The following is a 26323-nucleotide window of genomic DNA, read 5'->3' on the forward strand; positions in this document are numbered from 1 at the left end:
CCATGTGGGCATTAGATGTTACTACCTACTCTATTGTGTGTTCCCTTATACTTCTTTATTCTTCAAAGTTTCACAACTTACTATTTAGGCATTTCTACCGATTTTGCCATGAAACTTTGTTCTTAGCTCTAAGTTTATTCACATTTTTGCTTAATTTCAAAATATTGATTTACATAGTTTTATAAATACATGTAATTATAAATTAATATTTACTAAAATTCTAGTTAATAAATTTTTAGAAAAATATTTACTAAGAAATGAATGAAAGATAATAGAAATGAGAAAGAAAAAAATATAAATAAAATAAATAAATAAATATCTCTCGAATTAAAAATTTGAATAAAATAAATTTGAATATTACTACAACACAATTATAGATATTTAAATGAATATAAATGTACACATATCTATAAGACATATATAATACATATATACATGTATGAACATTTATAATATAATAATAATAATTAACATTTACAAGCATTTATAATATAATAATAAAAACCATTTACAAGCATTTAGAGCCCATTTGGCAAGCAGAATACGAGCGGAATTGGGTTTAATAAATTCCAAAAATATTTAATGCTGTGTTTGGGTGCATCAAATGGGTGTTAGGAATAGGGTTTTGAATTCCATTTCTACCCCAAAAATGGGCTTATCGTATTCCACCAAAATAGTTGGAATAGGAATAGATTTTTACCCCAAAAATGGGCTTATCGTATTCCTATTACTTTTTCACATTGCATATTTCCATTGGGTCCACCAATTTTGCTGCTAAAAATTGTAGGGTTTTCAAGCACCCATTCTTCATTCTCTGCACCTTACTTCTTGAATAGGAATTGTGAGGGATATATTCCGATTGGCATGAATACATAGGTTGGAATTTCATACTTGTTAGCCAGTGGCTGAACCCAAGAGGAACTGATTTTGCATAGGAAGTTGTCCATTTGAGGGCGTAGGAGGTCCCCACAGTCCAAGAGAGAAGCCAGATGTACAAGAAACATACATTTGCTTTCATCACTGGGCTCTCCATCTGCTATGTCTCGCATGGGGAGTTCCTCGAAACGAATGTTGAAGTTGCCAAGGTCCAAACCTTGGAAACGAGTGCAAACTTGTTGAATGTGAGTGGATGTGGCCACACACGATATGCTCAGTCCTTGTCCGACTATGGCTGTGTAGAAATGGAGGAGCTAATTCATATGACTTTGTGCGAGGAGAGGCACCACCACAACATGGATTTCTGTGGAGCTTTCATCTGACTAGCATGAATACAATAGGAATAGAAAATTCTCCATAACAATAAAAAATAATCTTATTCCATTTCTGCTTTTACACAATCAAACAAAGATTATACATAAAAGAGAATACATATTCCAATTTTCTATTCCTAGATTAACAAACCTGAAATAAGTATTCCTATTCCTATATTCCTATTCCGCTTGCCAAAAAGAGCCTATAATAATAATTAACAATAATAATTAACATTTACAAGCATTTATATTTAATTTTAAGGCAACCAAGGATCCTACTTGCCAAGGCGTCGAGGCAAAAAGAAAGAGTGGAACCTACAGATATAAACCACAGAATAACGAGTGCCTTTACATGAGGGTTAAGCTATTGCAGGGTCTAGGAGGACCAAGTGCCTTTGTATGATAATCAATTGCACAGTCTAGCAGATACTATTGCCTTGTATGATAGCCAAGCAATCGAAGTCTGGCAGATGCAAAACTTGAGAGGAGATAACAGAGGGAAGCAAGGAGTAGATCCGATTTGCTATAGTTAACAAACAGGTGGCAAAAAGCATGGCGCTGGCTCAGCCTCTTATCAAGAAAGACGACGATAGAGACGAGGAAGGTATTTATCAAGTTTTCCTTTCCCAATTTGCACTGAATCTCGGTTTTTTTTGAGACAGATCCAAACCACATTTCAATATCAATGCAAATTCATGCAACTTAGTTTAAAGCACCGTGTCAACATGGCTGTGGCTCTATCGCTATTGTTCCATTTCATCTTATAGTGTCATAATACTTATAAACCCCAAACTATTAATTAGGGCATCAATTTATGGCACGGGTCAGGACACTAATGCATAGATCCAACGCCATGTCCGGCAGAAACGTATTTGCACACCGAAAATTACTGTATTTTGTCTGTGATGTACTCATATGTTTTTAGGTGGAGAAGATATATCAATTTGATAGTTCCGTTCCACCATTTTATCTATTGTGGCTTCCTTCGTTTTTTGTTATTGATTGGAGCAAATGACTTTTTTCGGTAACTGTCCTCTTTCCCTCTCTCGAGACAATATTTTCATTGTAGTTGTTTTAAAGCAACGAGTTATATTTTGTGGCAATGGTTTATTCTCAGTTAACGTGAATTCATTTATTATCTGGAGTGTTGGAGGAGACCATAACTGTATTGGGCCATTTATCTATTTCTTTTCGATATTCATTAATGAGGTGGTTTTGGGATTATTTATTCTTTGTATTTCTGCATCAGGCACATAAATTGTCTTTGTTGGATTGTGCTGTTTTGTGCAAAGATTGGGTCATTTAGTGACTGATCGAACCATTTATTAAAGCTTTCGGTTTCCTTGGCTTGTGTGACAGGTAGATGCAACAGTTTTTGTAGATTAAACATTCTTCGTTTGGCTTGATTGTTGGGAGGTGCATTATCGTCTTATCATAGACCTAATCTATATGTATTGTAGGCGCTGCATTTATTACCCGTTGGACCCACATCATCATATACCCGTTGGACCTGCATCATCATAAAAATTGCCAATTTGTTCTTCATTAGGTATTTGTTTATACGATTGTGGTGTAGGAGCACCCGGCTGAATTCATGCCTCCACGAGGCCATTTTGTCAAATTTGCGTTGGTATTGTATTTTGAACATGCAATAAGGTCTTATTAGACCATTTTGGGTCATTAGTATCTAGTTTGAGTCATTTGAGGTTAGGAAGTGCAATTATGCCAAAAATTTGTAGAAGTTGCCAAGCAACTTTGTTTTGCTAATGTTGTTGTAACACACAAATTTGTTATTTTGGTGCTTGGTAATTCAAAAGGCAGTTAGTGAACATTGGGATATGGTTAAATATGCCCAGGAAAGTCGATCCCAAGGTTGTTCATTTTGTAATTTGAAGAATTTACAATAATGAGTTCACTGTGTTGATGTTTGGTAGCTTTAGTTGGATAAAACTTTGAGATTAAAGTGCATAACATATATATATATAAAATTATGTTGTTATTATTTTAATGAATAGGCATGTCCCTTCATGGGACATGTCTCCTCTTGATATAATGAAGGGACATGTCTCCTCTTGATATAATCTCAATATAAATAAGTGATCACTGCGAATTGGAAAACACATACCAAACATTATGGCAGTGCTATTATATTTGCAGCAATCCTAAAAAAAATCAGCACACTGTTTCTTGAACTTTGCAATGTTTTCTTTCTGTCTGAGACCACTGTACGACCCTGTATGGTAAATCCATGTTCCAAAACCGAATGCGGTGAATGAGGAAGTGATTCCTCTTTCATTTGGTTTTGGTCCCATTAATTTTCATTATGATTTGAGCATTTTATAGCCACTTTTATGAAATTGGTTATGAAACCCTAGGTTTGAGGGTTTGGTTGATAAAATCATGATAGAAGCTCATTACACCGGTGGATAAATCGGAGAATCAGTGGAATGGTGGTAGATAGAACGCCTTTTATGTTTTTGAATTTTGCAGGAGCAAAGGATGGAGTTAATTGCGGATTTGGTGATCCCCTAGCCTAATATCTCCATGTATTAGGCTTAAGTTGAACAGGTAGACATAGGACTGTGAAGAAAGGTGATGTGAGGATTGTCCCAATTGGTAAAAATTACATATTCACACCTTGTTCAAGTATGGGGAAGTTGTAGTTGATGAGCTCCCTAGTTCTTTACCACTCATAAGAGATGTGAACCGCCATATAGACTTTATATCAGGTGCAAGTCCTCCAAATAAGTCAGCATACAAACTGACTTGAAAATAGAATGGAGAGATAAAGAGATGGATCCAAGAAATGCTTGACAAGGGCCTAATAAAGGAAAGCCATAGCCCATATGCAGTCCCAATTGTTTTAGCACCAAAGAAAGGTGGAGATTGGAGGATGTGAAGATCACCATAAGATACCGGTTCCCAATACCTAGAATGGAGGACCTAATGGATTGTCTTGGAGGATGTCATTTTTCAAAGATGGATCTCAAGAGTGTTTACCGCCAAATCAGAATTAGAGAGGGGGATGAGTGGAAGACCACCTTCAAGACAAGTGAAGGATTGTATGAATGTTTTGTTATGCCCTTTGAGCTCACAAATGCACCAAGTACTTTTATGAGGTTAATGATTGAAGTCCTTCATAGGTAAGTTTGTGGTTGTATATATGGATGATGTCCTTGTTTTTAGCAAGACTAAGGAGGAACACTTGCAGCATGTTAATATGGTTTTGAAGAGGCTACACGAGGAGAAGTTGCTGATCAACTTGAAGAAGTGTGAGTTCACGAAGGAAGAACTGGTATTACCTTGGTTTTGTGATCTCAGAAGGCTCCTTGGAGATGGATCCTAACAAGGTAGAAGCCATCCTAATCTTGCCAACACCAACATCAGTTAGTGAGGTAAGGAGTTTCCATGACCTAGCTAGTATTTACAGGAAATTTATGAAGAATTTCAGTCACATTTGTGCTCCTATCATTGACACCATAAAGGGAGACAAAAGGAAAAAGGTTTATGTGGTTTGAGGAGGCTGATAAAAGCTTCCAATATATGTAACAAAGAGTGGCACAAGTTTTGGCTCTGCCTGATTTCAACAAAGTTTTCACTATAGAATGTAATGCAAGTGGGCGTGCAATAGGGGCAGTATTGAGTCAAGAAGGTAGACCTATTGCCTTTCCCAGTGAAAAGCTCAATGAGGCAAAGAGAGGAAGTACTCTTCATATGACTTGGAGATGTATGCTATGGTCCAATCATAAAAGAAGTGGAGATGCTATCTCCTCCTTAAAGAATATATTGTTTTCACTTCTTGCTTGGTGATTTTTTAACAGCCAAGATAAGCTCAATTACAAGCACATTAAGTGGATGGAGTATCTCCAAAGCTTCACCTTCACAATCAAGCACTAAAAGGGCAAGCCAACTAGGTGGCAAATGCATAAGTGGGAGAGTCTTATTGATCCAAGAAGTTCTGCTCCAAAGTGTTGGCATTGATGCTTGGAAGGGTGGTATATATGAAGGAGATTTAAACTGTTTGTAATCATTTTATGACAATTTTCGTGAAGACTATTCTGAATTTTTGATACAAGATGGTTTGTGTTGATGCGAGATGTTGTGAGGTTTTCACACCATCGCCCCAAAATTTTGGGGACCCCCCTTTTTTTTGATCGCCTCGGCAAATTTTTGGATTCTCCAACAATTTTGAGAATTTTGAGCCTTGGACACTTTCGGGCCAGTGGGAGAAAGATTAGATTTATTTTCACCCAGTTTCAACTTGATTTTCCAGAGCCACCAATTCTATCCTTAGGCCGAACAAATTTCAAAGTTAATTCCAACTTGGCAGGATAAAATTGTGAATTTTGTACTCAAGACATTTTCTTTTGAAAATTTGGATAATTTTCAAAAAATGAAATTTTTGTTAAATTTAGTCTTTTGGAAAATCTTAAATTTTTTTTTTGCTGAAGAAAATTAATTTTTGTGATGGTGAAATAAAATTGCAAAATCGATTTTAGGCTCTAGAGAAATAATTTTATTTGTGTTAAAAAGCTAAAATTGCTTAGCTAAATCGATTTGAATTAAAATTGCAATAATTAAATCATGCAAAATATTGATTTTAATGACGTATTAATTACTAAATCTTCATTAAATGGAAATATTTAACACCTCTAAGGCATTATTTATTTTCTATATGCAATTTTGGTCCAAATGACAATTTAAAAAGTTAATTTTCATCATGGCAAAATTAATTTTACCTAAGTATTTAATTGTGGGCCATAATTTTGCATTAATTATTTGTTTTTCTTTCTCCCAGGGTCCAAGTCGGCCAGCTTGGAGGAAATTAGAATGTTGGGTATAAGAGGAGACCTCTCTTCCATTTCTTCCTCACTTCTCACTTCTCCTTCTCAAGGCGTTGGTGATTTTGCAAGAGCAGATCTGTACTCTTCTTGCTTGGTGAATTTTGTGGAAGGCGAAATTTGTGGGAGCCAAATTTTGTGGAGGCCAAATTTTGTGAGAGCCGAAATTTGTTGAAGATAAAATTCTTATTTTTGCAAGAGGCTGCAATTTTTGCCCTAGGTTGGGTAATTTTATTTGGAGGTGAATTGCATGATAAACTTTTGATTTGCAAGGGATTTGAAGTTCTTAAGGTCAAGTCCTAATTTCGAAAAGTCGCTGTAAGATTATTGGTTAAGGAGAATTTTCATCATCTAGAGTTGCAAGGGGTCCTTAAGCTGACATCCTTCTTTCGTTCTAGTCTTAGGATTGCTTTCCTTGGTTCTACTTGCCTTTTGGTCCACCACTCTACCATCTCGTAATAGGGCGACGAGCATGGAGGATGTTAGTGCAAGTAAGAATCCCAAGCGGACAAGACTAAGAAAGACAAAGAGGATATGATGCCCAAAACGCCTCAAAAATGAAGAGAATAATCGACACCAATATCGATACAGTGGACATGATACAGATGAGGGACAGACTAAAGGAAGGACAATCCCCCTTGGCAAAGAGGATGTCAACGAGATAGATTTTGGATCGGAATTGGATGAGCTAGAAAAGGTTGCCATCAGGAAGAAGCATCTAAGTACCCTTTCCTCTCTCAATGCTCTTATTAGATTTGCGAAAGAATATGAGAAGGAGCATGAAAAGATGCTACAAGCAGCAAGCAGCGTGGTGAAGTCAGCGGAACTCAAGGTGAAGCACACACCTTGTCCTCCTATGGAAGAAGTTAACGAAAGGCTAGCTAAGTTCATTGCCTTAGCTAAGAAAATGAAAGAAAAGGAAAGATTTATATTAGAAGATCATTTGATGTAAGCCCAAGTGGCAATTTCCCTTTCTTCTAGAATAGGACAAGTGTCTATTTTTGATTGCCACCATTTTGGTGCCTTCTCATTGGTTGCCACTTTTTGCACTTTTTTCATTGGCCCATTGATGAGGTGGCAGCTTCTCATTGGCTGATGGGGTGGCAACCCTAATTAGGGTTTTGAGGATCCAATCTGGGTCGTTGATCTTGTTTTGATCTCCACCGTCCGTTGTATTTTTGGCCCCTATAAAAGGCCATTCGCTCTCATTTGTAAAGTGTTGGAGAAGTTGTTGCGAAGATAATACCAAAATTGCTCTCTTTTTCATTGTTGCAATTTGCATGTTGATTAAGAACATTGGGTATTATTGCATGTTTTCTACTTCCACATAGTTAGATTTCTTTTCAAGTTGTTGAAGCAAATTTCATTTCAAGTTATATTAAGTGAGAGTAAAGTAGATGGATAGAGGCATGGTAGCATTGGTAAATGTTTGATAGGGGTCAATACTAGGCCACTAGCATCCTAGCGGCTGGTTGGGAAGCTTTGTGTGGTAAACTAGTTTATTATTCTTTTGAATCATTGCACCTGTGGAAGTGAGGCCGCTAGTCAGCTCTCATTAGGTTCAATCCCCATCCAGGAGTAGGAGTAGAATAGTGAGTAGCTAGGTAGTCGAAGCTTAGAGAAGCAAGTTAGAGGAATAGGTCAAGCATTAGAATACATCCATTCACCTTCCACCACCATCACTTTCCATCAACATCATTTAGCTTTCACAAACCCATCACCATCACAATCATTCCACCAAAGTCCAAGTCATCCTTGAATGAATAGCGTAAGACCGCCTATGTGATTACCAGCAAATCACATCGATAAAACTGAGCGAGTATCCACCGGTGTAAGGAACATTGGAGTTATACTCATCTCTCATGAGCATTAACTTTTCAAGAGAGGAGTTGCATGATTGATATCCCATATCGAATATTCAAACCCTAATATGTTATGTAAGTGATACAAAACTTGCATCAACAGTTTGGTATTTAGAGGAGCTCAGTTATGTATTCCCAATTGCTCTATGAGGACTAATCTAATTAAGGAAAAGCATTGTGGCAGTTTAGGGGGTCATTTGGTGTGGACAAGACCTTGAAACAAGTAAGGAGGCATTATTATTGGCCAAAAATGCAAAGTGATATCAGAATATTTGTTGAAAAGTGTGTTGTTGTTGAAGGGCCAAAGGTTGCAGTACAAATTCAGGCCTTTATCAAACTTTACTGAATCCCAAATATGCCATGGATTCCATGAGTGTGGATTTTGTTTTGGGGTTACCCAAAACTCAGAGGGGCTTTGATAGTGTGTTTGTTGTAGTAGACTAGTTTAGTGATGACCCATTTTATACAATGTAAGAGTACATATTTTGTAGGGTTTTTTTTAAAGGACGTGGTTTGGATGCATGGATGACCATTGCTTTATATACGGACAAGAAGTTTGTGGGTCACTTTTGGAGAACCTTTTGGAAGAAGTTAGGAACAAACTTGACATTTAGCTCGCCTATCACCCCTAAACGGATGGGCAACTAAAGTTGTGATCACGAGTCTTGGAAATCTCCTTAGCTATTTGACTAAATAACACTCAACCCAATGGGATTTGATCCTTACCCTAAGATGAATTTGCATATAATTGCTCTGTGGATCGAAGTGTTGGAAAAAGGCCCATTTGAGATTGTCTATGGAATATAACCTAGGGGAGTGTTTGAACTTAGGGATTTGAATGGAATAGAGGAGAGTGCTGGTGGGGGGCAGGGGAGGAATTTGTAGTTGCCATGAATGAGATACATCAACAAGTCAGAGAAATCCTATAAAGCAATGTGGATAAGTACAAATAACATGCAAACTTGAGCAGGAGAGAGATTCATTTCAAGGTGGGAGATCGAGTCTTAGCCCATTTAAGGAATGAAAGGCTACCAAGAGGGAAGTACACAAAGCTGTAGATGAAGAAGATTGGGCCATGTAGGGTGGTCGAAAAATGTGGAGCAAATGCCTATGAGATGGAATTCCCTTTTGGGGTTGCTATCTCACCAATTTTTAATATTTTTGAAGTGTACCCTGTCAAAGGGGCTTAGATTGTAGTTGCATATGCAGGTACATTAGAGGTGGAAGATGAAGATTAGATCAGAGACTTACCACCATGTCAACCATCAAAGCTAGATTACATTTTGGATACCAAAGAAGCCAAGAGGACAAGGCACAAGGTGTAACATGTGTACTCGGTTTAAGTGGTAAGGCCTTCCTATGGAGGATGCCACCTCAAAGGAAGAAATCAAGAGACATGGAGTAAAATTTTGTTCTCCAAAGGAGTATGGTGCAAGAGCCCCTAGTTGTGTTCATGCCTCCGTAAGGGCCTTTTGTCAAATTTGCTTTGCTAATGTGTTTTGAACATGCAATAAGGTCTTGTCAGTCCATTTTAGGTCATTAGGATCTAGTTTGGGTTGTCAGACCATTTTAGATCATAATGATTTTATCATTAAGGTTTACCATAAATATCAAAGAGTTTTAAATATCTTCATATGACATATTTTTGGATATCACCTCACATGACATAATCAGTTTGGATATCTTTTCCATAAGACATGTCCTTAGACACTTCCTCATGTAATATCCATAACAATTGTTTTAGAAGGTTACCTTTAGGGCATTAGCTTGAATACCACCTTAAGTGGTATTCATCGCAAAGAGCTTTAAGATATCTACCATCATGTCTTTGGATATCCTTGTATGCTCTATGTTTGATAATGGATTTATGATATCTACCTTTAGGGCATAACTTGGATATTGTCTTATGCACTATCCCCTTAAAGGATTTAACATATTTACCTTTAGGGCACAACTTGGATATTGCCGCTTGTGGTATCCATCTTAAAGGATTTAACATATTTACTTTTAGGGCACATCTTGGATATCATCATATGTGCTATCCACCTTAAAGGGTTTATAATATCAACCATTATGACATGTCCTCAGGTACCAACGCATATGTTACCCACCATAATGGATTTTAGGATATTCATGTGAATATCCTTTACTACATGAGTTATCAACCATGATTTTGAGATCTTTACCTCATAATGAAGGTTATAGTGTAGAAGTGACTTATTGTTGTGGGATTGTCACCATACAAATATTTTCATTTTCACAAGTACAAAGAAATCAAAGCTTTTCCATTAAATTAAAATTAGTATATATACAATACATATGGATTTACAGCTTCATTCTCTACCATAACCATGCTAAAAATTCACCACTAAAGTATTCAAACATAATTCTGGAGAGAGGTTTGGTGAAAATGTCTTGTTTGTTCTTCAGTACTGACGTGTCTCAGTTTAATGGCATTCCTTTCTACCATGTCTCTTAGGCGGTGATACTTGATGTCCACATGCTTTGTTCTGTTATGAAACATAGGATTATTAGAAAGCTTTATACAACTCTGGTTATCACACTGACTGATTGTGGGCTTTGAGGGTTTTCCAAATAATTCTGTAAGAATCTTCCGGAGCCAAACTTCTTTTTGAGCTTCCATACACGCTGCAATATATTTGGCTTTTGTAGAGCTTTGTGCTATGAAAGATTGGTTCTTGCTAAACCAAGAAATCATGACAACGCCTAAATTGAAACAACAAGCAGAAGTGCTCTTTCGATCAGCCAGAATACCTGCCCAATTAGAATATGTGAAACCATGCAATTTCAAGTTTGTTTTGGCTGCATATCTCAGATCAAAGTCCAATTGTGCCTTTTAGGTATCTCAGAATGTGTTTTTCTGCAACCATATGTATTTGCTTTGGTTCACACATAAATTGACTGAGGGCACTCATAACAAATATCCAGTCAAGTGTTCATTAGATACATCAAGGATCCAATTATTTGTTTGTAGAGAGTGGAATCTGCCAATTCTGAATTAGCTTCAACCTCTTTTAATTTATGCAAGCTTGTTTCCATATGTGTGGACGTGGGTTTTGTTGATGTTTTGTAGCTTCAGTCATATAAATTCTATATATATATATATATATATATTTATAATATTTAATAATATGTTAGGTATAATATATAACATATACACACACACACACATATAAAATAATATTATGTGAGATATAATATTTGTATATATCTAAAAATACTATTATTAAGGAAATCATTTGTAGTTGTTAAGGGTTGAAACCGAATTAGAGATCAGGCACGAAGAGGCACCTTTTCATGAGACATACCCATGAACGAACATGTGACATGTCCGCTCATCGATATGTCTATTCATATCCTTTATAATGCAGATCCAATGCCAAGGAAAGACATCAAAATCAATATACGTTCTGCCCTTTAGAGTTAGGTGACCTCAAATATCAGATTCATAATTATATATTAATATTTGGTATTTATCAATATTGAATTGTAATTGCACACACATTTGCAGCAATCCTTCTTCCTCAACATGGTATTAGAGCCAAGCTGCAAATATAAATTTACGGAGGACAGCCACAAAATTTTCTATATCTGGTTTAGATGGAGGGACGGTTGGAGGCGATTCAGGAATGAATCAAGAACTGACATTGAATAGGGAAATATGACTCAGAGGAATATGGAAAATATTTGAAGAGCATCCGGTTATGTGTATAATGTCATTCAGCGATAATGGTATATGCATCAAAATTTATGCAGAAGAAGCAAATACCAATTTTACAATACAAAGGTGTTCAAAATCAGTAATTGAAATCAGTGGCGGTAAACAAGAATCGACCAATACAAAAGCTGATATATGCAGAGCAACATATCATCTTGTGTGTCAAAGACTACACAACTGCCGCCATTTTTCTTATGGACTACTCAAAATAAGTCTGTGTGAATGTCTTAAATGTAAGGAAGAACCCGTCAAAAATTTACGACATACGAATATACTAGTGGCAACGTATTTGCTATGTCAATTTAATAAAAACAAATATGGTGACCTGATATACATGCATCCTCATATACACTGACAATAGAATAAATGTATAAACTAAGACAAATGATTAAAGCAGAAATACAATACATTCTAATGAGTCAAAGGTCGGCGATAAAAAAAGGTTCAATGTGCCTGATGATTTATCGAAGGTGTTTTATCCAAACTTAAGGCATAGTAAAGTATTTATGCAACTTGATGATACTATTACCTTCCTCAAATTAATTGTTTAATGAAAAGGTGTGATTATTTGGAGAGAGTGTAATTTAATTATAAAGAGATACGACCTTTCATTTTGAAAAGACACACCTGCCATTGCATAGGTTATAAATGAAGGCCATTTGATTTGAAAAGAAATAAGTCAGTAGTTGAAGTATGTAAATCAGAGATAAAAGAACATATCTGAGTAAAAAAGGTGTGAAGGAGGGAAGTAGAGTCTCAACAATGGAAATATTGGAGTCTTTACGAGAAGCCAAAGTATGAGTAATCCAGGTGCCTCATGAAGAGGAACCATTTCTAGAGATACTACCTCTAAAGAATCTTAAGTAGAACTTAAGATGCAAAGAGAAGTATTTCTGATTATTATATCTTGAGAACTACGTTTATTTACTTTTGTAGTTAATCTTTTATTTGTATCCATGAATGTACTATAAGAGCTATTTGCCTTGATCTTTTCCGTTCTCTCCAGGGATAGTCTTGCTGGAAAAAGAAGATTGATATCAGATTTAGAAGGAGTTTGACACTTCATTAGAGGTAACCTTGTATGAGGAGGTTAGAAAAGTTGAGATTAGATTTAGAGGGAGTTTGACTTCATGTAGACTTTTGATGTCATGTGTGTGATTACTTGATTTTAATGGGCTTGCCCCCTGTGTACATCATGAGGAAGTGACGGCTTCCAAATGATTATCACTTGTATTTGTAGAAGTTATTGAAAGGTGACGATCTTACAATAACTTAATCTTTTATTATGATGTCTAAGCAGATCATGATAGACTATATCTTGCATGGTGGATCAGGTTCCTGAAACATACCATGAATATGATGATCATATGTGTTGTCCTGCATTTTTTCACCACAGAAATGTAGGTAACAATACAAATTTTTTTTAACTTAGTTTCAAATTTCTCTAAGATAATTCATTATTTAATTGGCTAACATTGATCAACCAATTGACCCCAATTTGCATAATGAATTCTTTTACTGAAAGCTTCTTCAAGTCCTTTTTGTTTTTCATTTTATTAAGCCTATGCTTGATTTGTGAAGCCTTCAAAGTCGTTATTTACGCTTTTGACTGTGTGTTTAGTTGCTTTTAGTCTTTTTGTTTCGTCTAATCTCTTGCTTTCAATTTTCCCTTCGATTCAATATATCTTAGGGGTTGATTGGACTTAGTAGTCAAATGATATGACCATTTAAGTGCCCAAAGTCGTTATTTACATTTTTGAGTGTGTGTTTAGTTGCTTTTAGTTTTTTTGTTTCGTCTAATCTCTTGCTTTCAATTTTCCCTCCGATTCAATGTATCTTAGGGCTTGATCGGACTTAGTAGTAAGATGATATGAATAGTTAAGTGCCCAAAAAGTAGACTTTTCAGGTGCAATCGCATATTTAAAATTTCAATGTTATATTTTAATGTTGACATTGACTTTTTGAAAAATATAACATAAATTGACTTTATGTTATGTTTTTAAGTTACTCTATCACTTAAATTTATCACTTAAGTGACTATAGTGCACTTTATTTTATATTTTCAGGTTGAGTTGCTTTTTAATTTTTCATTTAAGTAACTTTATCCTTACATAGTTATAATTTAATGTTGCGTTTTACTTTATGTTTTAATATTAAAACATCTAAGTTAAATATTACTTTTTGAATAATATTTTCACATGATATATATAAATTATAGTGTAAATATTATATTTGACTCCTTTAAGTAATATTAACTCAAAAATCAATTCGACATGTGCTTAATTGGTCACTTAAGTTGTGCAAACTCAATAACATGTCTTTTTACATGTTTACATGCAAATGCACTTGTAGAGTTCAATTTTAGCTTGAAAATGCATATTTAAAATATGTAATGGACTTCCAAGTGTCCAATTTACATGAAAACTTCCTTCCATATGCAAACAATGTTACATGTAATAGCACTTCAAGACTGCGATTTGCTCTAGGAAGCCAAGTTGTGGACTTGCTTTTTCCAGCCAATATGTAATATGTGATGGGCTTGAGAGAGTGCCATTTTGGACTATAAACATATGTAATGGCATCCCAAGACCACGTTTTTGCATTCCTAAGCCAAAAATGCCTAAGGCATAAACTATTCCATATTTTAAATATGCAATGAGGTTGAGAGAGTGCAATTTGCATCTCCAACCCACATATACATGCATTTTAAATATGTTATTGCATTCTTAGACCCCGATTTTGCTTCCCAAGCAAAAACGTGGGTTTTCTAAGGCAAAATAATATATGTATATGCATCTATAGGGTTCAAGTATGCATTCAAACACATGCAAATGATATTAGAGACCATGTTTTTGTATTCCAAATCCAAAAACAGCTCATGCATTGACATCTAAACGGCATGTTTTGACCCGAAACACCCAGGAATTTGCATTTCCAGCCCATGCGTTTGCATTTGGAGGAGGTGTTTTGGAGTTTGAATACATGTAAATGCATTTGGAATCCACATTTTTCACCAAAGCAAGCAAAAACGCTTATTTCATTTCTAGGGCACGTTTTTGCATCAAAACACCCAAATACATATATTTTGCAAAAATATTTTGCATGTGAGAGTTTGGAGACCACATTTTGGAGTTTGCAAGTCAAAACGTCCATGTTATTGGGCTTCCTAAATCCGATTTGCACCAAAAACGTGGGAAGAAAGAAGATTGCAACAAACATCTTGGTCTTGGATTGAAAGTTTGAACTTTTCAAAGGCTCTTAGTTGTATGCATTTGCACTTTGAGAACTCGATTTTGGAGAGACTTGTTCATTTCAACTTCTCTTTCCTCCATTTTTGGCTCATTGAGCTCCAAGTAAGTAGAAGATTTCAACTTTGCCTGTATTTCTTGCTGGCTTTGCTATTATGTTGCATTATTTGATTCATCTTTGTCCATTTCTTCAAATGTATCCCATATCTTTTGCATTTTTTCTTTAAATAAAATGAAATTGTCTCATTTCAAATTTTGTAAATCTTGTAAATTCCAAAAATGAAATACATTATTTGGCTCATTTTTGTCCATTTGTTCAAAGGCATGCCATATCTTTTGCATTTTGCCTTTAAATAAGACGAAATCGTCTCATTTAAAATGCTTGAAAGTCCTCCAAATTCCAAAAACGAAATTGCATATAGAAGAACATCTTGAAGTTTATCATGTTCGAGTTAATAGCAAGAAGTAAGTTTTTGTTCTGTACTTAGTTTTATTGATTGTTTGATTGCTTGTTTTGTTTTCTTTTTTGGAAGAAAGGTGAGGAATCCTATCCAAGAATGCAAGTGCATCTACATTGATGAAGGTACGCTTTGATACCACTTGATGAAGGGCCACACCACCCTTACCAACTCACAACCAAGAATGCAACAATATGGAGACAACAAGATGACAAAATGTTTCAAACAATTTTATTATACTTGAAAATCCAATAGCAATTACAATAACATTTCTGCAAGATCTCTCAAGATCCAATCCAAACCCAAGCTAGTCTAGATCCACATTCTAGTAGAAACCTTCGAGATCTCAACTTGTGCTTGCAAGCCACCAAGCAACCTCCTTGTTTCTAAACCACAGTCACTAGCTCTTCTCCAACTTTATCTAAGATTCAAGTGTAAACTGCCTCACATTCGGTGCTCTGTCCACAGACTTTGGAAAACTCAACTTTTACTTCCTCCTTTTTCACACCTTGAAGCCTTCACACTTTGAAGCTTTTCCTCCCAAAGCTTTCACCTTCCCAAGCTTCACCTTCCACAGCTTTCACACCTTAAAGCTTTCACCTTCCAAAGCTTTACCTTCCACAGCTTCTACTTCTCGAGCTTGATTAGAAATGCTCATATGCCTTGCTTAAATAGGCACTTACCACCCAATGCATGACTTATCCACAACCTTCTAGAATTCCTCCTACACAATATCCACAACCTTCTACAACTTCCATAACCTTCTACAATATCCATAACTTTCTAGAATTCCACCAACACACCTCGATAAATGGAATGACAACCATTTTTTTTTTACTTTTCTATTTTATGCCACCTATGCACCTCAAAAATAGAAATTCCTCCTTTTTTTCTCTCTCCAAAAATAGAAATTTCTCCCCTTTTTCCCTTTTTATTTATTTATTTATTTTTTTCTTCTAATTTTCGTCACTTTCTCTCTCCAATTTTTTTTTTTAAAATTTTTTTTTCTCGTGCAAGATGGTCCTGCATCATACATCCTTTCACCTTTCATGTTTTCATGTAAATACATATTCCATCCATTTTTCAACACATGCAATTAAATCCTCCGAACCCACTTACATGTTTATTTCAAGCGATTACCATGTGTAATTACCACATGTAATTACCTCTAGAGAACCCGATTTTGGTAAAAGGTCACTCTTTTAAATACCAAAGTCGTCATTTGCATGTATCCCTATGCACATAGCTTGCATTCTTGAGCATACAAGGAAAAGCCCATCTTTGCCCATATGCAATCCATCCTTCTAAGTCCCATTTTTGGCCTGCCCTTTTTGTCCATATACATATGCTTTCTAGATCGTATCCAGCCATCACATGTGTTCCATGAGTATCTAATCAATACTATGAACACCTTGTTCTTCATAGATCTATCTTTGCCAATCAAAGACTGACGTTTCCTTGGAGCTAATCCCTCCAGATGATGTATTTACTCTTTGGAATTTCCGTGTTGCAGCACAACACATCCATGCCATCAAAATCCACAGGGAAGATGAAATACCAGCATGACAAGGAGTTGGCTCATGTGATTGCATCACTCGTTTCATCTCCTCTGGATCAAGTATCAGATACGAAGATTGGGCACACAGACATGGCTGATTTCTTGCTAAGAATCGAAGCCCCCGCTAGCAGGGGGATGGGACACATTAAAAAGAGTAATATTCATCTAGTATCTACTTTTCTCATGGCTGCCCTAGAAGTTGAGTTCATCTTGGAATGCACCCGATGTTTTAGACCTAAGACAAAAACAATCAAGAATGTGGATGGCAAGATTATCATTAGCCTAGATCTGGATGTTGTTGAACAAATCATCAAAGTTCCTCAGAATTCAGAATGTGTAGATTTGTCTAAAGAGATGTCTCTGCAGTTGTGGAATCAAAACAAGTTGGATTATCAAAGACACACAAATGCATACTGGTTGGATAATAAGAGAACCAACTTTTCTAAGTAGTCCAAAACAATAAACAAATTTGACTTCAAACCAGAAGTTAAGGATTTGATAACTCTCCTTAGTAGAGTTTGTGGCCTCAAGGAATCTAGTGATTTTAAACCATGGGTCGATAAGTTTATTTGTTAGAGCTTTGATAACAAGGAACCCATCTACTGGGGAGAACTTATAAGCACAACGCTATGTGAACAATTGGTTAATGTGGGAACATCGACAACTTTCTACATGAATTTTGACTTGGTCTACATTGCTGCGGCCATGGGAATGTTCTCAGGACTTTCCATCAAGGGGGATCAAACTCTAGTTCTCGTCTGGGACTATTATGATCAGATTACATTGACACAGAACAAATATCATTACAAGAGGGTCCAAGATGCATTCTTTGGACATTTGTCAATTTGACAAAGAGCAGGTAATCAAAAGAGTATCGATGAAGCTTGGGAGAGGGTAAATCAGTTCGGCTGCATCTTCTTGTAATTTCCAACGTCCCCCTATTTGAGAGTTGGTTATTTTCAAGGGGAACTATATACCTTACCAAGATATCCTACTGATAGGATTATTCTGATTGAGTTGGCCAAACGACTCATGGAGATGCAATCATGCCAATACAGGCCAAGGTTCAACATTACCAATGCCAAACCTCGTGAAATTGGTCAGTATATGCTCAATTCGGTATAAAAAGCAAAAGCTATGGAAGCATAACTTAAGCTTATCACCTTGACAAAATTCAAAGGTAAGTTCAACTTCGATTACCAAGGAATGCATTCAAGAATCAGAAGAGCATTTACCCATGTTCGTTGCATGGAGGATGTATGGATTGACTTGTGCACAAAAGTGGACATCATGAAAATGGACTACTGCAGGCTCACATTGCAGCAAATCATTGACCTCAACATCGTTGAGATTCCACCAGGATTTCAGGTTGAAGATAATGGTGTCATCCTAGATCTAGAATATCACAAGGCTGGCTTTGACAAGCATTGTCCATTTCCTATTTAGTGGCAACAAGAAGACATGTTCATCTTTGATAGATTCCAATCTATCTTAGTAAATGCCAACAAGTGGCTGAAAATCCAAGGCCTCAAGAGAGTACATCCTAAACTCGAGGTAGAAGTGCAATCATTTTGTACCTATTGGAAAAATGTCTTAGGTGGAGATTACAAACAAAGAGAATTCATCTTTTTCAACGCTGGCTAAAACTCTCAAGTTCAAGCTCAAAGTCAAAAAAAGATCCAAACCACCTTTAGAATCTTCTCAAGCACCCATGCAAGCTCAAGAATCAGAGGAAGAATTTGATGAAGGAGATGAAGGAGAGGAAGGAGAGATAATGATCATATGTCCCCCATGGCTAATAAAAGATCAGGATCCATCCATTCAGGAAAGACCCATCTTGGATGCCATAGACAACGATGTGGATTCATTCTCTACTATTTTCACTCCTACCATTTCCGTCTTGTAAGTGAACATGTCGACACTCCCTATCTCTTCGACAACTCCTATCATTACAATAGAGCAGTGCGAGAATTTGGGAAATGTGTTTGAGGATTTATCAACTGTCACAGAGGGTCAAGTTTCCCAACTTGATACCTCGGTTGTAGGATTTGAGATGTTCATGACAGAGTCATCTCAGAGGACACCCATGGTTCTAACCACACAAACTGAAGCATGCACAATCACAATAGAATTACAATCAGGATCAATATTTGTTGTAGCTATTGTCCTTGTCTTAGCAGATGAAGGTTTTAGTATGCCTGCATGGTTGGTAAAAATCACTATGAAGAGAGGGAAGGTTGTAGTACCTCAAGACAATTTCCCTATCAAGAAGACTCAGTCTAAATCTTTAAAAGCCAAGTTTGTTTGAAGAATTGTTGTTGATTTTGGGAAGAGCAAGTATGCCGAGATTGTAGAGCCTTTGGTGGAGGAACCAGTTGAGGAGCTCAACCACTTAAATTACAAGTTCACCAAAATTGAACTTGGTAAACAATTGCGGCTAGGGTGTTTGAAAGATGCCCAAGATGCACTCGCCAATTTATCAACTGAAGCAAGAGGTTGCTCGTCTTAATGAGGTCATTCATCAATAGTCTTCATAGCCTACAGTCATCACATCTTAGACAACTCAGGAGAATTAGAGAGCCAAGGCAGCAAAGGCTTGGTTCAAAGAAGTTAGATCTGAAGGAGTTTAATCCATCAAGGATGCAATCAAAGTTCTTAAACGTATCAAAGGTGTTGAAGAGCTACTACATGACATGATTGCCTCTTTTAATCAAGAAATCAATACCTTGGAAGAAATCTTGGGTGTTTGGGATCAAATGGTAGACGTTGACCTGGATGCCTTGATTTCATGCGACATCATTCCTTTTTCTGACATGTTCTACATATATCAGGGCCTTATGGGTCATAAGGAGGAGATACTTGGAATTTTTTTCAAAAAGTTATGGGGAGCCTTAGAAGGTTGTCAAATAGTGGAAATTGAGATCATGTGCGATCTAGAGCAAATGGGATTCAATGTCCTTATTGAACATGTCAACCTGTTCACTCAAGAAGAAATGATCTCAAAATATACTGACAGAGTCAATGTTGATCTTGATTCTGAAGAATTTGGACGATGAATAGGTTCGCTACATACAAATCTGTAGCAAAGCAGTTGTGGGATTTTCTTGCAGAAAACTACAAAGTCATAAAATCAGCACATGCAAATGAAGCCAGAATCGAAGCTATCTCAAAGACAATGGAGATCCAAGAGCTTGTTATAAAGTAAAGTCCACCAAGATAACTGAGGGGGGGGGGGGGGGTGGGGGGGTTGAATCAGTTATCCAATTAAAACGAATCTTATTAACCTAATTAAATATGAAACATGTAACCAACAAGTGCAATAACCACAAGAAGATAACCATACATAATAACACTAGATTTGTTAAGTAGGAAACCCTTGATTAGAGGAAAACTTCGGTGCGGATGGTACCCACAAAATGATGTACTAATATATAAGTTCCTTGTAAGAGGATGGACCCTGTCAGGAGTCAATGAAATACAATCAATACATATCAATCCCTGTTAGGAAACTTTGAATCCTTGTGAGGAGATTCCAAACTTGTTAGGAGTTGTGGAAGGCAGAAGGACCCACTGTCCAAACAACTTCAGTGGAAGCCCACTGAATTCATAAACCAACTGGCCTTTGTACTATCCTACACAAAATAATACCAATAAACAATTGTCCGCTGAAATCTCTTTACCAAATACAGTCTCTCTATTAGCTTGCCATGCTTTATCCTCACCAAACACTTCTCTGATCTCAATTTTCAATATCAGGTTTGTTGGATCTCACATCTAGGTTGGCTCATTTGCATTACACATTCATGCACTAAAATCACACTTACAATGGCACTCATAATCACAATCACATTTAACCACAAGGAAAACAACTTTTCTTTATACCAAGTCCTCAAACTAATTAACTAAGTCAACCTTGGAGCTTTCTCAATTTACAATTAATATAGGACCACATTAAGATAATACAATACACGGTACAATACATCTTGTCATAATTACATAACATTGTTAGCTCACAGTCTTCACGATTCTTCAAACGTGCAATCCTCGTACTTAGCGTGATCAACCGCGTCATCTTCAACATGTCATTTTTTTTGGTAGTGGGCCAGTGTCCCTCACAGGGTTTGCGACATTGCTTAATCGCCTCTTGTGGCTCTATAAGACTATTGGTTGTATCGAGCATTAATAGGTCGATCTTTTGGTGCAACAGTAACCCTGTCCTTTCTAACAATTGGTATCAGAGCTTGGTCATAGGTTCAAATCTTGCAAGCCATGGCAAGTGACATTGGGAGGGGGATTGTTGGCAGTGGGCCAGCATCCCTCGCAGGTTTTGCGACATGGCTTAATCACCTCTTGTGGTTCTGTAAGACTATTGGTTGTATTGAGCATTAATAGGTTGATCTTTTGGTGCAACAGTAACCCTGTCCTTTTTTAACAATTTTCCTCTGTACAACTGCACTTAACCAGATTCTATCTGTATTGGGAGATATAATCCAATTAGTAGAATTGCTTCTCAGGAGCTCTTTTAGAACGTTGTCTTCAATAAATCTCAAATAACTGTCAATTGTCTTCATATTTCTAAATGCGCACTGAACCATATGATCACCACACTTTGTAGAACATGTCTGCAACTGTGCATAACCTCATCTTCAATCCTCAAACCTCACAATCTCAATCTTTGTCTACTACTCTACCAATCTTCATAGAATAACCAATATTTTGACATCAATGACAAACACTGCCATGAATGCAACATATAATCATGCTAACAATCTCCCCAATACTCTAACAATACTAGGATACTCCCCCATAGGCATATCATCAACATTCATGCTAATAGATCTTCCTATGGTTAATGATTGTATCGCCAAATATAAGGCTTTTCAGAACAATCTTTATGATTGATTCAACTTTTTTCGTCTTGTTTTAATTTTTAGTATTTCATGTTTGTAGTTGGAGAAGATGAATTGCATGCAATGCAATTACGTGTGATTTGATTGCATGTCCTTATGACATGTCCAATAATTCTTCTCACCTAGTTTTATCGGATCAAAGTGGTTGAGTTGCTCCCAAAATTTCCTCCTTTTTCTCACTTCTTATAGTATATAAGAAGTGCACCCCTCATTGTAAAAATCATCTTTTATTATATGCAAGAAAGCTCTGTAGAATTGTGCAAGCATAACTTTGATTGTGTAGTACCGTTTTAAAGAAAAGTGAATACAAAGAAACAATTGCAGCTGAAACTTTGATTGAGAGCAATTGTGATAGTGCAAATTGGAAGCTTTGAATGTAGTTTGCATCTTATCTTTGATTTATGTTGTTGTTGTATGTCTAAATGATTGAGCATAAAGAGGTAAGAAGCAATCGGAGCCGAAGCTTTGATTGTGAGCGATTGTAGTGATACATAGACTAGAAGCTTTGACTGTAGCTTGTATTACCTTCTCAATTTACAAAATAGTTAGAATTCCCTACCTTTGGAAGTCTTTGCGCCCCAATGGAAGAGGTTATTTTTATAGAATAGATTAAAATAGGACTTAGAGCCAAACCAATATGCTTTCAACCAGCCTTTGAGTTGGTGTTATTTTATCGGTATTATTGTTTCTAGCTATTAGATAGAAGTGTAGTTAGAGATTTTGTCTTGTCCATCACTCGCTCTATAGGTAAGTGAATTCTTTTCTAAAAGTTAAGAGGAAAGAATATTAGTAACACCCTTTCAAAATCTCTCAAATTCTTGCTTACCTTGAGTTGATCCAAGGAATGGTGAGAAGGGGGAGCCTTCCCTTAAAGTTAGGAGAGACTCTGTCTCATACGCTGTGGCTGGTCTATCTATTTTGTGATTGGATTTTAACAAATTGTCGGTTGCAAAATATCCACTCAACAATATGGTAAGTATCATTGAGGATACATGTGTGTTGTGAGGTTTTCACACATCGCCCCAAATCTTGGGGACCCCCTTTTTTTTTTATCATCTCGGCAAATTTTTGGATTGCCCAAAATTTTTTGAGTTTTGAAAATGTCACGCCTTGGCACCTTCAAGACAGATATGGGGAGGCTTAGCTTATTTTCACCCGGTTTTCTTAACTTGATTTTCCAGAGCTATCAATTTTATCCCTAGGCCGAATAATTTTCTAAGTTAATTTCAACTTGGCAGGATAAAATTGTGAATTTTGTACTTAGACATTTCCTTTTGAAAATTTGGTTTTAACTCTGTAAATTTGGATAATTCTCAAAAGAGAAATTTTAATTAGACTTAAGTTTTTGGAAAATCTCAAATTTTTCTTTGGTAAATTTTTTTTAATTTTGTTGAGGAAAAGTGCAAAAAATCGATTTTTGGTTCTAAATGCAATTTTAATTTTTTAATTTTTAGCTTGGCAAAATCGATTTGGTAGAAAATTGCAAAAAATTGGCTTTAATTGGATTAATTGCCTTGAAAACTTTTAAGTTTTTTAATGAATTTAGTAATTTAATATTGAAAAAATGGCTTTTGGTTAGCCAAAATCCAAATTTAATGACGTATTAATTACTAAACCCTCATTAAATGGAAATATTTAACACCCTCAAGGCCATTTAATTTCGTTTTGCAATTGGAGCTAATTGGTAAATTTAAAAGTGCAATTTTCTTTTGGCAAAATTAATTTTTTTGAGCTAAGTATTTAATTGTGGGCCTTAACTTGAATTTAATTTTTATTTTTTGTTTTCTCCTACACCATGTAGGCCAGCTTTATGGAGAAAGAAAATTGGCTATAAAGGGAGTCTCCTCCCCATCTCATTTTCACAAATCATTTCTTCCTCTCCATGTGGGCGAATTTTGTGGAGGAGCAGATTTTTTTCAGACTTGGGCGAATTTTGTGGAGGGCAGTTTTTTGCATGCTTGGGCAATTTTTGCTTGCATTTCTCCATTTTCAGACCTTGGCGATTTTTCTTGTGGGCAGATTTTTGCATATTTTGGTGATTTTCTCCTCCATTTGTGGGCTGCGATTTGTGCCCTAGGTAGCATTTTGGGCAGATTTCAGACTTCATGCATGGGCGAATTTGAGACAAAGGCAAAATTTTCCATTCTTGGCATTTTATTGAGGCAGATCTGATTCTGATTTTTGAGCAATTCATGGTGAAGGTCTGATTTTTTCCTACTTAGGACTGCATTTTTATACCAGATTTTGGCAATTTTGTTGGGAGAAGAGATACATATGAAAGTTTGATTTTTGCATAGAAGACAAGTGTTGGATAGTTTTAGGAGTGTAAATTTCTATTTGCAAAGGGATTTGAACTACTTGAAAGTCATATCTTAGGTTCTGAAAAGTCGCTGTAAGTTTATTGGTTAAGGTGAATTTTCATCATCTAGAGTTGCAAGGAGTGCTTAAGCTGACATCCATCTTTCGTTCTAGTCTAAGGATTGCTCCGCTTGGTTCTTCTTGCCTTTTGGTCCACCACTCTACCATCTCGTAATAGGGCGACGAGCATGGAGGATGATAGTGCAAGTAAGAATCCCAAGTGGGTGAACACTAAGAAAGACAAAGAGGATGCGATGCCCAATACTTCCTTCTTCTCAAAAATGAAGAGAATAACCGACACCAATATCTGTACAGTGGACATGATACGGATGAGGGACAGACTGAAGCAAGGACAACCCCCTTGGCAAAAAGGATTTACAAGAGTGGAATTGTACACGCAACGGCCTTTCCTCCCACATTGCCTTGTCCAGAATTGATTATGGAATGTGCATCCAGATTTGATCTAAACAGTAATTCTATCATTTTTGATGAAGAGAAGAGAGTTTTGGCCAGCATCAGTGAACAAGCAATTGAAGAAACATTTAACATTCCCCAGTACAAGGGCATGACAATTGTAATGATGGATCAAGCAACTAAGTCATTTCAAGATAACCAAGAGGCCTATTACACGCATCTAAAGCAGAATTGGATACGCAAGGGAAGAAAAGGAGTTAACAGATCATCGAGGCTTACAATGGCAAATTTCAAACCAGAATATGGTGATCTTGTTGTTCTGCTTAGTCGGATCATGGGCCTAGCTCAAGGGACAAGATTTGAAAACTGGATGTACTTCATTGATGAGATTGAGAAAGGGAAAAGAAGGTTTGATTGGGCCAAGATCATAAGCGAGAACTTAGAATTGCAACTCAAAACTGTGCAAAACCAAAGGCAGTTCTACATGAGCTCCTATCTGTTCTACCTAATTGCTAGATTGTACAAAAGTCCAAGACTTAAGGCCTTAGGAGAAGTTGGTAGTGGACCAGGGCAATATTTGGTACATGAATGCTATCCGCAGCTCCATTTGCACAATAACAAAGATTACAAGATATTTTGCGATGCCTTCGCCACGAAGACAGTAAGGGTGTTACAAGGGACACTTGCTAAGAGACTTTCATCGGAAGCAGAGACAAGAATTATGAAGTTTGGGAGTTGGTTCATCCAATTTCTGCAGTTTACATACATTAGAGTGGCAGGAAGTACAGTTTGTCCCAAGAGGCTACCAAGATACCCACCTGACAAGGTTGTTTTGTTAGAATTGGCTAGTCAACTTGAGCACTATGATAGAATATTGAGAAACGAAAAAAAAAAGGCATTTCATTCTCAATCATAATTGGCAATTATAGTTGCCCAAATCGGGCCTCCTTTGAAGCCGCAGAAAAGGAATTGGAATGGTATCATTTAGGATGGTACAGAGCAAGGCAAGGGTTTGACCCTAATGGTCTTATCAAGGCATCTCATGGAAACGAATTTGAGCATGTTCCCACAATGGAGGACTTTTGGGCCAACGCCAAAGATGACTTTCATGTGAGAAAGCTAGCTTTCTCAAGGCTGACGGTGAACATGATGAGGGCTATTAGATGGAGAGGCCTCGATATTTCGGATCAACTGAAGGATGATGGAAATGTGTTGAGAGAAGACTATGATACAGTAGAAGGAATAGAATTGAATCCAGTGGATTGGAATGACCATCAGGATCCTTCTTTGGAAGCACTTACAAGGGTAGTGGATTTACATACAGAGTCATGGTATAATGAAGGACTAAGAAAGCTACAAAGGCAAAGGATTCCCCTTACCTATGAGATGATGAAACAGAAAGAGAGACAAACAGAATCAGTTGGGCACAGGAATGAAAGAAATAGCCGGCAACAAGAAATGATTAGAAATGGCAAGAAGAAAGTTTTGGAGGTAGAGAAGGGCAAAGAACATCTAGAGCCTCCAGTTAAGAGACAGCATGTAGCGCCATCAAGAGAGAGTATAGTTGAGGCTAGAGGCCAAGAGGTCAATTCGAATGATAAAGGGGCCGTGATGGAGGTGAGCTTTGATTCGAAATCAAGTGGCTATAGTGAAAGCACCGAATACTCCCCTCTCTCGGAGAACCA

The 26323-nt window shown here is 36.6% G+C and overlaps 1 protein-coding gene across 1 annotated transcript in view; it reads left to right on the forward strand.

The window, feature by feature from the left end:
- The first annotated feature begins 1600 nt into the window (after positions 1 to 1600).
- LOC149532409 (coatomer subunit gamma-2-like) overlaps positions 1601 to 26323 on the forward strand; it is a 102039-nt gene continuing 77316 nt past the window's right edge. The window contains exon 1 of the mRNA XM_089806936.1: positions 1601 to 1854. Within this exon, the coding sequence (XP_089663062.1) occupies positions 1803 to 1854 (52 nt within the window). The 5' untranslated portion in view covers positions 1601 to 1802. The remainder of the gene's footprint in view (positions 1855 to 26323) is intronic.

This window comes from Cupressus sempervirens, chromosome 10 (assembly GCF_028749045.1).
Source record: "Cupressus sempervirens isolate cs-2001-9-10 chromosome 10, ASM2874904v1, whole genome shotgun sequence".
Classification (NCBI taxonomy): domain Eukaryota; kingdom Viridiplantae; phylum Streptophyta; class Pinopsida; order Cupressales; family Cupressaceae; genus Cupressus; species Cupressus sempervirens.